General features: G+C 21.2%; 4 protein-coding genes across 8 annotated transcripts in view; 1 reads left to right on the top strand and 3 right to left on the bottom strand.

Moving 5' to 3' along the window:
- On the bottom strand, positions 1 to 8,412 carry LOC725841 (hyaluronan mediated motility receptor). Of its 4 annotated transcripts, none has more exons than XM_016917074.2 (15): positions 8,344 to 8,412; positions 5,227 to 5,396; positions 4,722 to 5,006; positions 4,426 to 4,650; positions 3,875 to 4,327; positions 3,629 to 3,811; positions 3,335 to 3,550; positions 2,892 to 3,086; positions 2,649 to 2,782; positions 2,101 to 2,473; positions 1,741 to 1,962; positions 1,595 to 1,663; positions 1,290 to 1,396; positions 1,044 to 1,197; positions 1 to 453 (listed from the first exon to the last, which is right to left on the bottom strand). In XM_016917074.2, exons 3-15 carry the CDS (start codon positions 4,818 to 4,820, stop codon positions 268 to 270), a joined length of 2,616 nt encoding a protein of 871 aa, XP_016772563.2. In that variant the 5' UTR covers positions 4,821 to 5,006; positions 5,227 to 5,396; positions 8,344 to 8,412; the 3' UTR covers positions 1 to 267. The 4 variants fall into 4 exon arrangements, with proteins under 4 accessions (XP_016772563.2, XP_016772567.2, XP_001121644.3 ...); XM_016917078.2 differs by lacking the exon at positions 8,344 to 8,412 and adding an exon at positions 7,815 to 7,833; XM_001121644.5 differs by lacking the exon at positions 8,344 to 8,412 and adding an exon at positions 7,591 to 7,800 and having other exon boundaries at positions 3,350 to 3,550.
- Positions 8,372 to 10,665, top strand: LOC412141 (tumor suppressor candidate 3). The gene is made up of 8 exons (XM_395605.6): positions 8,372 to 8,555; positions 8,806 to 8,984; positions 9,150 to 9,267; positions 9,334 to 9,474; positions 9,542 to 9,682; positions 9,761 to 9,911; positions 10,110 to 10,275; positions 10,461 to 10,665. The coding sequence occupies exons 1-8, from the start codon at positions 8,466 to 8,468 to the stop codon at positions 10,474 to 10,476; spliced, it is 1,002 nt and encodes a 333-aa protein (XP_395605.3). The 5' UTR covers positions 8,372 to 8,465; the 3' UTR covers positions 10,477 to 10,665.
- The window catches only part of LOC102656812 (polyprenol reductase), a 9,651-nt gene continuing 5,691 nt past the window's right edge, over positions 10,465 to 14,424 (bottom strand). Inside the window, exons 2-6 of one of the 2 annotated variants that reach the window (XM_026438972.1) lie at positions 11,976 to 12,222; positions 11,739 to 11,887; positions 11,471 to 11,515; positions 11,111 to 11,406; positions 10,465 to 11,031 (exon numbers count right to left, since the gene is read on the bottom strand). In XM_026438972.1, the coding sequence (XP_026294757.1) occupies positions 10,939 to 11,031; positions 11,111 to 11,406; positions 11,471 to 11,515; positions 11,739 to 11,887; positions 11,976 to 12,157 (765 nt within the window). In that variant the 5' untranslated portion in view covers positions 12,158 to 12,222 and the 3' untranslated portion in view covers positions 10,465 to 10,938. Of the gene's footprint in view, positions 11,032 to 11,110; positions 11,407 to 11,470; positions 11,660 to 11,738; positions 11,888 to 11,975; positions 12,223 to 14,424 lie in introns of both variants that reach the window. The other variant, XM_006562508.3, reaches the window with a different exon arrangement.
- LOC551819 (TNF receptor-associated factor 6) overlaps positions 12,730 to 14,424 on the bottom strand; it is a 2,676-nt gene continuing 981 nt past the window's right edge. Inside the window, exons 4-6 of the mRNA XM_624204.6 lie at positions 14,028 to 14,337; positions 13,807 to 13,955; positions 12,730 to 13,717 (exon numbers count right to left, since the gene is read on the bottom strand). Coding sequence (XP_624207.3) covers positions 13,096 to 13,717; positions 13,807 to 13,955; positions 14,028 to 14,337 — 1,081 coding nt within the window. The 3' untranslated portion in view covers positions 12,730 to 13,095. The remainder of the gene's footprint in view (positions 13,718 to 13,806; positions 13,956 to 14,027; positions 14,338 to 14,424) is intronic.

Genomic DNA, 14,424 nt, shown 5'->3' on the forward strand with positions numbered 1-14,424 from the left:
ATAATATTTTTAGAAAGTATATATTTTACTTTCAAATAACGAAATAGAATCATTAAAAAAAAGAACCGAAAGTTATATGAAAACTGCTCAAAATATTGAGCACTTTCTCTATTTTTAATTTGAAACTTAATTTGAAATTATTTATTTGTTAAAATAAGTATACTGGTATTGAATTTGAAACTAAATGAATTATTAATGCATACAATAATTATATCAATTCATATTTATAATAATCATAAGCAAATAATATGCCTATACTAAAATAGATTAATCATTTCGATTCCTAAGTGGTGTTATTGGTTTATGTGGAGAAGAAAGAGGAGTTATATAAGTACTCTGTGAAAGTCCTAACATATTCTCTTTCCCCTTACCAGAAGCACGTTTTTCTTCTGCTTGTAATTTTTCTATTGTTTTTTGTTGTTGTTTTATCGTCCTCATCTTCGCGTATAAATCCTAAAAAATATATTATATATTATCATGTCTATAATTAAAATTAAAATAATAACTGTTAATAAAAATTTAAAACTGAAAAAAACGTAAGTTAATTGGAATGAAAATAATGAATAATGAAAATAAAATCGAATTATTATCATAGAAATATAAACATTTATTTTTATACATATTTACTATCCTAATAAAATATATATATTCACATGGACGAATAATTTAAATACATTGTCCAGAAAATAACTAAGTAATAAATTATTAATTTAAATCATGCAAAAAATTAAATATTTTCATGCAAAATAAAAAAAGTAAATAATTTATCATACTTTGTACATTATAACAATAAATAAATATTTATTAATAATAATATAAATATTAATTTATTAATAATAAATATATATAAATAAAATTAAAAAATATAATTAATGAATTGAAAAAACATGCAATACATATAAACAGAAAAATATTTTCATTAAAATAATATAAAACACAAGTGATGAATAATAAAAATATTAATAACATCTTAAAGACATTGTTAAACTATACCACATCCAATATAAAATTATTGCGAATCCAAAATAGAAAATTAAACGCACCTGTTCGAGTTGATTGATTTTATCTTTCAACTGAGACACATGTTTAATTCTTTGCTTATGATTCTGATGACCAACAATCTCAGCATATTTTTCATGAATTTCTTTATAATCTTTTAAAAGTTGTTCATTATATTTAGAAAGTTTTTTCACTTCTCTAAATAGATAAAATATATTTATTATGTAATTACTTTATTTTAAAACAGAAATAATAAGAAATATAATAATAATAATAAGAAAGAAACTCACTCTTCAACTGTTTCCCGATAGGTTTTTTCTTCTTCAAGTTGTTCTAAAAGCACTTTCTCAAAATTTTTCCATTTATTTCGTTCTTCTTCAAGTAATTCAACATTTTCCTATATACACATATTCTTATCAATACATTAATTACATTATATATTTACATTACTATATATCATTATATATATTATATACATCAATTTATATATTATAAAATATAATTATATAAAATGCAATATAGATAAAAGCTCTCGTATTATTTATTTTAAATATTTAATTAAAAGAGAAGAAACAATATATAAATTATCAAGTACCTGTGTATAAGCATTGTTTTCTTCAAGACATTTAATTTTATCAGAAAGTTCTTGCATTTTAGAATTTGCCTATTAAATAAAGATAATTAGATTAATATTTTATTAATCACAAAGAAAATATTAATATAATAATTTTTATGGCATACTTCATTTAAGATAATTTCATGTTTCTTTGATTGTTCTTCTAACAATTTGTTCATATCTTCTATTACTGTTTCACGTTCTTTCAATTGTTCATTAAGTTTATTGTTAAGTATTTGTGCTTGAGAAGTTTCAAGTTCTTGTGCATCATTTCTTTCTTCCAATTTAAGCAGCATATCTTGTGCTTCGGTTAGATAATTAGACATTTCATGAAGTTGTTTTTTCATCTAATATTTCAAAATAAACAATTTATTTTTTTAAAAATAATAATTTATATTATATTTAAATATTCAATATTTATAAATAATATTTTAATATTTTAAACAAAATATTAAATTAAATTAAAAATATAAAAGAAAAAATACCTCAACATTTTGAGCAGTTATTTCATTATTTTCTGCTTGTAATGCTGCTACTTCTCTAGTTGCTATTTTCCTTAGATCATCAATTTTAGCTTCAAGTATAGATCTTAATGATTCTACTTCACTTAAACTTTCAGCTTCAAGTTGATCAACTAATCCCTTTTTAACATCTAATTGTTCCATTAATACATGTACTTGTTCATGTACCATTTGAGAATTATTACGCATGATACTCAATAAATCACGATGCTCATTGATACAATCTTTGTCAAGTTTTAATTCATGTTGAAGTCTTTCCACTTCAGCAGTGCTTTGGGCTAAACGTGTAGTTAAAGCAGCAACTGATGCTTGATTTTCAGCCATTATAACCTCGAATCTAAACATATTTATATATATATTATTATATTTATAATAATATATATTATTATATTAATAATATATATATATTATTATATTTATAATAATATATATTATTATATTAATAATATATATATATATTATTATATATATACATTACATATATTACATTTATTTAAAAAAAAATAAAATACCTCTTTTTTCTAGCTACCATTTCTGCAGCTTCGTTTCGAATTTGATCTTTTAAAGCTCTTAATTCTTCTTTTTTCTCTGCTAATTCTGTTTCTGCTCGATCTAATTCCATTTGTAAACTTTGACCAAAACTTTCCTAAATTTATAAAATAATATTTTTAATTGAATTTGTATATTAATGAAAGATAAAATTATATTTAAAAAAAGTTATTTTTATTTTAGATTATAGAATTTATAAAATTTACTTGTGTTTCTGCAGAACTTCTTAATTCTTCAAGAGTTACAGAAAGTCTGGTAATTTCTGCATCTTTTTGTGCTAATTTTTCGTCTAATGCCGCTCGTTCCATTTCTACTCGCGCTAAACATGTTTTGTATCTTTCTGCAGTAAGTCGCATTTCCTCCTCTACAGTAATTTTGGCCTCTCTGATCATAGCATTTATCTATATTAATAAATTCATATTAAAAAATTATATATAAATGCTCTTACAAAAGAGCATAAAATATTTGGCAAACATCACAGAAACTGGAAAATAAAAAAATTCGAAAGCATTTCAGAAAAGAAATAATATTCACAATAAAAATTCTTTTATACAAACTATTTTTTTTTCTTTTTTGATATAACAAAAAGAATTTTTATTGAAAGATTAGAAAAAAGCACTCAGTCAGTGATGTTTTTCATTTTACGCACGTGTGACCCGCTTACTTTCGCGTCACTCTCAGCAATTACTCTTTTTACTCTTTCTTCACATTCAGTACGACAAGCTGCTAATGTTTCTCTAGTAACCACCTCCGCATTTTCTATCATTTTATCAGCATGTTGCTTGATTCGTTTTGTTTCTTCTTCAATTTTTTTGTCAGCTGCTTCTTTTACATCTACTATTTCTTTATCTCTTGTTAATATCAACTATATAAAAAATTAATTTTTTATAAAATAATTATAATAAAAAATAAAATATATAAAAATATAAACCAATTTAAATACATTTTCTATTTCTTTTAAATAATCTAATCTTGCATCCTCTAATTGCTTTTTTAATTGAAATTTTTCTTCATCATGAAGTTTCATTACATCAGCTAAATCTTCCTTATGTTTTTTTAAAATGAGATTATGTTTTCTATCTGAATCTTCTAATTCTTGATGTGCTTCACGTAAACGATTATTGACCTATAATAAATAAAATAAATAACTATTTCTTTCATTTAAGCAATTAAAACTTTTAATACTTACATCTTTATAAAGTTTTTGTACATTTTCCAATTCTTCTTTGAGAAAATTATTTTCTTCATTAAGATTTTTTATTTTGATTTCAGATTCCTCTTTATTTATAAGAAATATTTTTTCTTTTTCAAACTCAATTTTCAATTTATCAATTTCTTCTTCGTGTATATATTTAAGATCGTTTATTTCTTTTGAAGAATTTTCAATAATTTTTTCATATTCAGCCTTCAATTCGTCTAATTCACATTGTAGAGTAGATAATTGTCCTTGAAGTTCAAGAATTACGTTTTGTCGTGTTTGTAATCTTAGCTCTAATTTATCGCGTTCGTCTGTTAAATTACTAATACACGAATTAAGTTGAGACTTTTCTTGCTCTAATAAGTTAATTTCATCTATATGACTTATTGTTGTTTTTTCTAATTGTGTTGTCAATTCTTCAATTTGTACTTTAAGAAATTGGATCTATAAAAAAAAAATTAGGAAAAGTAATATTTAAATTAGAATATTATCAGATACTACAATTATATTTCAATATACAATTAAATTTAATATGTACTTACTGTTTCTACATCTGTGTTTTTTTTATCAAGAAATTCAGATTCTAAAGCAACTATTCTTTTTGAGAAATCTGTAATACGATTTCTAAGATCACCTTCCATAGCTTTTCTTGTTTCAATTTCGCGTTCTTTTTCTTCCGAAACTTCCAACAATTGAGAACGAAGATTCTTTACTTCAGTTTGATGCTTTTCGTCGTAACCATTTAAAATTTCTTGTTGCAATTTAGCCTGTATATAGAAATTATAAATAAAAATTTTCATTGAAATATTATAATTCGCAATGGAAAATATTGTACAACCATTGATTCTATGTCCCTCCTATGTTGTGTTTCTACTTCCGTTTGTTTTTTACGCAATTCTTCGAGTTGTAATTCCAATTTTTGCACTTCTTCTTTCATATCTTCAATATGATGTTCCAATTCCTGTATTGTCTTATCCTTATTGGAACATTCTACTTGAAGATCAGCAAGATGATTCTCTGATTGGTACTTTAATTTTTGGTCATTAGTAGAAATAAGCGTACGTTTAATTTTAGAAGTTGATTTCGTTTGATAATCTCTATTTTGTTTTCGTGGTAATTGTGGCTAAAAACAATTTATGGTTGAAATTAAAATATTAATATCATTAATAAAATATATCGATTTTTAAATAGTTTATTAATCCAACAAAATGCGATTATAAATAATTTTAAATAATGTATAGAAGTTTAATAAAATAAATTATAATATAATAGATTTATTTAAATATTATATAACATATATTTTTAGTATATATATATATATTTATGAATTGCAGATTTTTTACCGTTTTAAAACTATTTGCTGCAATGCATGTGTGTTTAGTACATACTGATAAATTACCCTCAGCACTACCAACACTTTTATTATCATTAAATCTCTCTGATTTTTCAATAACAGACCCTTTCACCTTACTATCAAACTTTGGATCATACGCCCCAGGTGGAGGTACATCATCTGCAAGATGAATAATTTTTTAAGATCAAAAAAAAAAAATGTATATTTCTAAAAATTTTAAATTGAATAATCTTCTAAAAAATGCACATGAATATAACGAAATAAAATCTTAAAACCATGACTAAATTTAAAAAATATTATTTGTGGACAGTTTATTTACATGATTTTGGATTGTTAATTATTACACGAAATATATTATCTAAATCCGTAATTAATTAATTAAAAAGCTCTAATTATTAAAATAATTATTTATATGAATATTTACAAAAATTTCTATTTATTTTAATTATTTACATATAATTTTGTTTATTTATCATATATATAATATTTTGTTTATTTATTATACATAATAAGAAAATAGAAAGAGTAATAATACATGCAAAAATGATAAAAAAATTTCTTGTTTCGGCGGGTGTTAGTTTACAGGATGCAAGCGTAAATGAGAGACAGCTGTTTCTAAATAAAAAGAATATGTCTATGAAGGGTCATCGAATTTACCAGGTATTATATCTTCAAACCATCCCTTCTTTCATATAAATCCGTAACGCAAACGACCCCGTGTCATGCAGCTTTTTATTTTCCCCTCTCTTTTATTCTTGCACGCAACATTTAAAAATTAAATAGCTTTTAACATTTTTTTCTTTTATTTCATTTTACGTTATTTTATTTTAATATAATTTTATTTTATTAGAAATTTATTGTAATTATATATAATTAATTTTCTTTGTAATTGAATTTTGATTTATTACTTTTCTGATTATAAATAAATTAGAGAACAGAATAGAATTTCATTTCCTTCTTGTTTTTTTAGATGAAAAGAATTAAAATGTCATTCAACAAATAATATATCAATATTCGCCACATAATTTAAATTATTACAAGAATTTAGTTATTTTAATATGTTTTAATAAATAAAAAATAAAACCCTAAATTATATATAGCTAAATTAATTTATTATCATTTGTTATTATTATAAATTTATTATTTTATTACTATCATTTTTTATATTAATTTTATAATTGTTTTAAATTAATCTTATAACTGTTACATAAAAGATGTTACACAAAGTACAATATAATAAATTTAATAATAAATTTAATTTTATTTGACTTTACTTATTAAAATAAATGTTAAAATAAATTAATAGAAATTTATTTATAATATTAATAGAAATTTTTTTTATTAATCCATGAATAAAGATTAGTAAAAACAGAATGTTTCATAATTTAAAAAAATTTTAAAATCGAAGTTCATTAAATTAATAAAAAATCTTAATATATTATAATATCTTAATCTTATTATTAAAAAATCTTATTCTTAAATCTAAATTCAAATATTAATAGTTTCGAAATTATAAAACATTTTCTTTATATTTTGTTTATATCATAAATTCAATATGACCGTTTATTTCACAGTTCGACTATTCATAGAAACACGTATACATATATGTTAAAAGATTCAATATTTCTTTTATTTTTCAACAATAAATTTCAATTCTCAATTCATCTAATTAATTTGTTTAAACATCATCTAAATATAATTTTAAAATGTCACTAATTAACGAATTTAAATTTGATAAAAGCTAACTTAATCTTGAAATTGATAATTGGATTTGAATTATATTTTAATATTTTATTATTATTAAATAAAAAATAATTTATTATTTACAATTATTTATAAAATAAAAAGTTAATTATTCAATAAAAAATTGTTATTAAATAATAAAAATGCAGATAAAATTATATATTAAAAAATAATATAATAAAAATAATTATATATTTAATAAATATACGATATAAATCAATTTTTTTTAAAAAATAAATTTAACTTCTTATAATAATATATTTTTTCAATTATCATGATTATAAAACAATAAAAAATATAAAAATAATATGTTTTATATATATTTATTATAAAGAACTTATAATCTATATAATCTATATAATCTATATAGAATATTCATATTTTTTAAAAAATTATTGTATTGTATAATCTACTTCCCGCCAAATATTCTGTATAAAAATTACTAGAACTTTAATAATTTTATAAAAACTTTAAAGTCAAACAAATTACAAAAATAATATTATTATAATATTATTATAATTTATACCTAGTATAACAATAGTATTTAAAATATATTATGCATATCAAACACACACCAAAAAAAAGCAATGAATATTATATATTTACTTACTTTCAAATTCATTAAATCTTTGGATTCTAGCTTTCGAAAATGACATTATCAAATGTTTTTCACGTATTTAAACAACAATAAATAAGAAAAAATACACAAACAAAATAACTTGAATAGTTAATGCTTTTAACGGATTTTAATTTAGAGAGAACACTGTGACGACAGTCACTATACGTCTGTCCCCTTTGAACTATAACGCTCGTGTGCAAGGGGAAAATTATTACCTCACTTTCTAGTTGAATCCAAACATTTCTCCATGCGGAATTCTCCACCGGTTTTTCTGATTTGAAATGACGGTTACACAAATGGAACAATAACAGAATAACGAATCACAAGCAAAGATTGCGCAAGCAACCAATCCGGTAAAAGATACGTTTCTGTTTCAAATTAGTGACGTACCAAAGAATTAGATTACCACATATTTAAAATTGATATATATAATTAGCAATTATTTTTTATAAAAAAATAAATCATAAAATATGACACTATTAATAAAAACTTAAGACTTTACATATTTAATATATTTAAAAGAAATATAAATATTAAATTGTAATTTTATATTATGATATTGAATCTAATACGATAAAAAAATTTTTTAATACGCTCCTGTAGATATTAGAATCATAATGTTTATAATATTAAAATATATATTTAATAAATTATATTTAAAAAATTTTTGAATAATATAAATAATAAATTTTGTAATTTTTATTATTTATTCAATATTATAAAATCTGTTGAAAATATTCTTACTTCTAACTCAAAACATTTTCACGTCAAATGCCACGTTGTATCAAATAGACCAATAAGCTTCCTACGTTATCTGTATGATTGTACCGTGTTTGCGGTAAAAAATTATTCGTAACTTTATAATAATGTTCACAATGGATTATAAAAAATTTATTATATTGTTGGGAATAATTTTAAGTTTAAGTTATGTCTGTTGCCAATATAGGATGAAAAATGTGAGAATTTAATTAATTTGTTACAACTGTCATACATGTTGAAATGTCAATTAAATTTTCAATTTCACTTCTATTTCATTTATTTTAAGATTTATTAATAAAATAATCATAATAAACATTATTATTGATAACTTTAAAGAATTTTATACAATATGTAATTTTTTTAAGACAAAAAAAATTTATTTAACCTAGCAATTAACCTAAAAATCAATTAAATTTTCTTATATTTAAGTATAATGATATATTTCAGACTCAAGGATCGTCGTTATCGGATAGAGTACAGCAATTAACAGAATTATCTCTTACAAGACCTGTAATTAAATTTAATGGTGCAAAATTTAAGGAATATGTCAAAACTACTCCAAGAAATTATTCCGTTATTGTAATGTTTACTGCTATGGCACCTCAAAGACAATGTCATATATGCAGGTAAATTTAATTATTATATATTTTATTATAAATTTAATTATTATATATTTTCAAATTTTGTTTATTATATTATATGTTTATTATATTTAATATTAATTAATATTTTATTAATTAATTATCATTATTAAATTAATTAATTATTTTGTTATATTTATATTTTTCTAGACATGCAAATGATGAATTTGTAATAGTAGCAAATTCATTCAGATATTTACAATCTCATTCAAAAAAATTATTCTTTGCATCTGTAGATTTCGATGAAGGATCAGATGTATTTCAAATGGTATGTAAAACATTATATAATTATATATATATTCCTATAGTTTCACTTGAATAATGTTTATAATAGATGAGATTAAATGCTGCACCAGTATATATGCATTTTCCACCAAAAGGTAAACCAAAACCTGCAGATACTATGGACATTCAAAGAGTAGGATTTGGAGCAGAAGCTATTGCAAAATGGATATCTGAACGTACTGATATTCAGGTATTTATGCAAATGAATGTTTATTATAATATTTATTTAAATAAATGTTATCATTCTCAAAATATAGATCAGAGTATTTAGACCACCAAATTATTCTGGAACAGTAGCAATAGTAATGTTACTAATTCTTATTGGTGGATTTTTATATCTAAGGCGCAATAATTTGGATTTCATTTATAATAAAACAATTTGGGGACTTAGTGCATTGGTAATAATCATGATATAAATATATATATTAAATAAAATTTTACTTCATAATAATATTTTTAAATATTATTTAAAATAGTTCTTTACACTTACAATGATATCTGGACAAATGTGGAATCATATTAGAGGTCCACCATTCATACATAGATCAGCCAGTGGAAATGTAGCTTATATACATGCTTCTTCTCAAGGACAATTTATTTTAGAAACATACATCGTTATGGTTTTGAGTATCCTTTTTTATTAAAATGTATAAATAATAACTTATAAAAGTTTTAACTTTTTTTCACAATTGCTAAACAAATATATTACGTTTTTCATTATTAAAAAACTAATTTTAAAACTATAATATATTTTAATTAGATTTATTATTATTGATTTTTTTAATTTATATTTTTTTGATGTTTTTCTTAATAAAGAGTAATCAGATGGAGCAGTAGTGTTAGGTATGATTTTAATGATTGAAGCTGCTTCACGTAAAGGTGATGTAAAAAAGCGACGAATATTCGCAACGATAGGTGCTGGATTGGTCGCTATCTTTTTTAGTCTATTATTATCGATATTTAGGAATAAAGCACAGGGCTATCCTTATAGGTAAAACAAATTTTTTTTAAATTATATTTTTTTAATTAATAATATATTATTTTTATAGTGGAGTATGTTAATATATTTATAAAAATGTTTATTTATATAAATATATCAGCACACTCCATTTTTTATATTCTTCTAAGAATTAATATTATTTCGTATCCCAGAGAGGAATAATTTATATGTTTCAGCTTATTGTTCAAGTAAAAGGATAAGTATAAGAAGTTATTATTTGTATATATTGAAAGAAAATCTTTCAACTTGCCCGGCAAGATTAAAAATTAAACTGCATATAATAAAAAAAATACTTTACATTTAATTATTGTTAAAGTGTTGTATTATAATCAATTTACATTTGTTTATATGTAATGTAAAATAAATTAATATTTAAAGTCATATATTCTTTTCCATAATTTTTTAAAAATATTACAAAAATATTTATATTATTAAAATACAAATTCTTTATTTCCGTATTCCAGTAATATAACTCTTTATGATTTAATTAAATATATAAAAATATTACATTAATTAAATAATATAATTATAATAATAATATTATAATTATAATAAATTATAATTACTTATTATATATTTTAATAATATCATTATAATTTCTATAATAATTTGTATAATATCAAATATTGTATAATATCAAAAATTTTATATTACTTAAAAAATAAAAGGAATTAAAATTTTTCGAGATTTTGGGTAATTTTTAAATGTTTGTATGTACCATTGATGAGTCAATGTTGCAGTCCATATCTAGAATAAAAAAATTTATTATTTCAATTTAATATATATTACTAAATAATAATAAATATATAATATTAATATGATATACCTGGTTGCATAAGACCCAAATTGTAACATAATGAAATGTAGAACTTTGCCATAAAATTATAGAAAGTGTTATATAAATAATTATCTCTGTAATTTGTAATGCACCTGATACATATTCAAACAGACCATCATGTGGTATTTTATATATTGTAGAATTAATCTTTCCATCTTTATTTTTTCGTAATTTACGAAGAATAAAATTTGACTTAAGTTGTGCATATGTTGATAATATAAAAATAATTGAACATAATAAATGAAAATATGTAATTTTATTCCAAGAAAAATTTCCTTTTGAACCTAATATAATTTAAATAATTAAACAATTTGAGAACAATATGAGAACATAAATATTTGTATATACCTTTAACAAAGCCTTCAGATTCACTTATAATACATATTAAGGTTCCTATATAATGATAAAATCCAATTAAATAATGAAGTATATTCATTTTCTTATCACTGAAGATATTTACATAATATGTTTCATATAATCGTTTCCAACAATGAAAAGTTAAAAGTAGAATTGCTATAAATGTACTTTCTGATGATACTAAAAATGTTTATTAACTAAATGTTTAATTCAATTTTATTAATTTAAATATAAAATTTAATAGTTTTCAAATATTTACCTAGTGGTTGTCTAAATGATCCCAGACATATATCTAATATCCACATAATATTTTTGGAAATATCATACTCCCATAAATATATACAAATAACTAAGTATAGTACATAACTTGAAGCTGGTGCAGCAAAAATGTAAAAATGTTTAAACCATCTAAAACATTATAGATTATTTTTTTTTATTTATATTAATAAATTAATATATTATATAATTACAATATAATTTTAATATTATTACTCACTTTCTGGGTACTTCTGTTTTTGCAATTATTGGTTCATAAATATTAACAGAATATTTACCATAACGATAAGTACGAGTTAAAAAAATAGGTAAATAGGATTCCATACGATAGATTAATAATCCAAGAATACCAGTGAATATTGTACAAAAAATAAATAAAATACGTATAATATTTATTTGCATCTTATATCAATTTTTATTGAAGATATATATATAAAATTATTTTTATTTCCACTTTTGTTAAACTACTGTAACAAAACATGTTTATTACATAGTTAAAGTATATATAAAGATAGTTAAAGTTATATAGTTAAAGTATATATAAACATATTATGAATTTTAAAAATATCTTAAAAATAATACATATATAAAAATTTTATTTAAATTAATAAATATGTACAAACATATTAAAAAAAAGAAATATTTTATTAGGACGGATTAGTAGTTTTATTAGTAATAAAAAATATACCTATTATACATATATATTTAATTTATACATATTTAAAGCTCAATTATATGAGCAAACACTGTAATTAATATCAAATTTTGAAATTTGATAAATTGATAATATTTACAATCATATGAGCATTTGTGTATCATTCATAAAATCTTATAGTTATGAAAAATATCTTACATTGGATATGCAATAGACATTTGTAGAAAATAAATTATATAGAAGTAGAAATTTATACCATATTAAGAATTAGTAAAGAAAAATGTAAATAAAAAAAGCATGTATCCTATAAATATATTTACTATTATATATTTATTACTATATATTTTATATATGGAATTTTTCAATCAATTGGAAATTGATGAATTTTTTATATTTTCACATATCTTAGTTTTAGTTTTATATATTGTTAACTAAAATCCTATCTAGTTAAACTATAAATAAAAGTTATAAAAAAGGTACCAATTAAAATTCAAAGTTTAAAATCAAAAGTCACAAAAATTCAAAATATGTGTTCAATAAGTCCAGAATATAAGTTCTACAAAGTGCAGAATACAAAATCTAAATATTTTTAATAATAAAAGAATTTAAATTCGTAAAAATAATTGATTAACATAAAAATTGGGTAATCAAATCATAGAAATTTGTTAAACATAACAATTAATTTTCAAAATATATCCTCTAAACTTATGATGTTTGATGCTCTAAATTTATCATAAACACAAACTTCTATCCTAAAAGTTAAACAGTCATTTTGCAAGAAATCAAGTAAATCTCGTATTCGTACGAATTCTGTATAACCAAAACTACGCTTATTCAATTCACATATTGGTTTTCTAAAAGCTTCAAGATCAGGTCTTGATGATGTTATTTCGCGTATATCTCTTTCACTATTAAGAGGATGAACCAAAACAAAATACATTGTCCCATTAAATGGCCAATCAAGACCATCATCATTTTCTGATTTCATTATATGTAGAAGTAATGATAGAAATTCAGGATCTTTAGAAGATACATTAATTCTAGCACAAATTTTGTAACCATTAGGACTTGTATAAAAGCCAGGACTATAAAACATTTTTAATGAATCATTCATCATACTTTCAAGTTTTTCATGAAAAGAATGTAATCTCCAAATATAAACACCATTACAACTACGTAAAAACATTTCTTCCTGATTAAATCTTAAAGAAGTTTGTAAAGTTGTAAGTTGAGTTTTTTGATTAGAAACTGTTATAGATAATTCTCTATTTTGTTGTTCCAATACCACTATTCTTTCATATAGATTTCTAAAAAAAACTTTATATCAGTATAAGAAAATATTTAATAAGTCTTATACAAATTTTTTATGTATTTTTTATGACATAATAAAATATACTTTAATAATTGTTGCCATTCTAACGATGGTTCACTTTTTTCCATACAAGATGTACTTTTTGGAGGAGGATCCCATAATTTAGATTCTGCAGCTATTGCATTAATATTATTTTGTGAAACAGATATTTGTGGTAATATTTTCAGAATCATCTATGAAATAAATAAAAATTAAATTATTATATTATCATTAAATATGATTCTGTATAATAAAAATAAACTAACAGTTAAATGAATATTTATATTTTTTTCTAAATGTGTATGCAAATCTTTTTCAGTGGGAAAAGTTTCCATGCAACCAACTTTCTTAAAGGGACAATATACATTTTGTGAATCTGGAAGAGTTCTTTTATATGTACATTCATTTATATGTGTTTCCATATCTACTGGGGATACTTTAATCTCACAGCCAAATTGTTGGTAAGGACAAGGTGTACGTTGTTGTGATATCTCTCTGCTTGTATACAAATCTCTAAATAAATCACTTTCAGATTTTAAAGGTTTGCTATCAACTGGACAACAAGCACCTTCTTTTCTAAAATAAAAATTAAATTTATATATATATATGTATATAATTTTTAATATATATAAATTTAATATATATATACACATATATAATATG

The sequence above is a fragment of the Apis mellifera genome, linkage group LG1 (assembly GCF_003254395.2).
Source record: "Apis mellifera strain DH4 linkage group LG1, Amel_HAv3.1, whole genome shotgun sequence".
Taxonomy (NCBI): Eukaryota; Metazoa; Arthropoda; class Insecta; order Hymenoptera; family Apidae; genus Apis; species Apis mellifera.

Bases quoted from the DNA above. Each gene is read 5' to 3' on its own strand.
- LOC412141 (XM_395605.6), top strand. From the start codon at position 8,466: ATGTTCACAATGGATTATAAAAAATTTATTATATTGTTGGGAATAATT. The intron at 8,985-9,149 runs GTAAATTTAATT...ATATTTTTCTAG, and splicing joins AGACAATGTCATATATGCAG to ACATGCAAATGATGAATTTG. The intron at 9,912-10,109 runs GTATCCTTTTTT...AAGAGTAATCAG, and splicing joins ATACATCGTTATGGTTTTGA to ATGGAGCAGTAGTGTTAGGT.
- LOC725841 (XM_016917061.2), bottom strand. From the start codon at position 7,636: ATGTCATTTTCGAAAGCTAGAATCCAAAGATTTAATGAATTTGAAA. The intron at 1,963-2,100 runs GTATTTTTTCTT...TTGAAATATTAG, and splicing joins TAACTGCTCAAAATGTTGAG to ATGAAAAAACAACTTCATGA. The intron at 1,198-1,289 runs GTGAGTTTCTTT...TTATCTATTTAG, and splicing joins TATCGGGAAACAGTTGAAGA to AGAAGTGAAAAAACTTTCTA.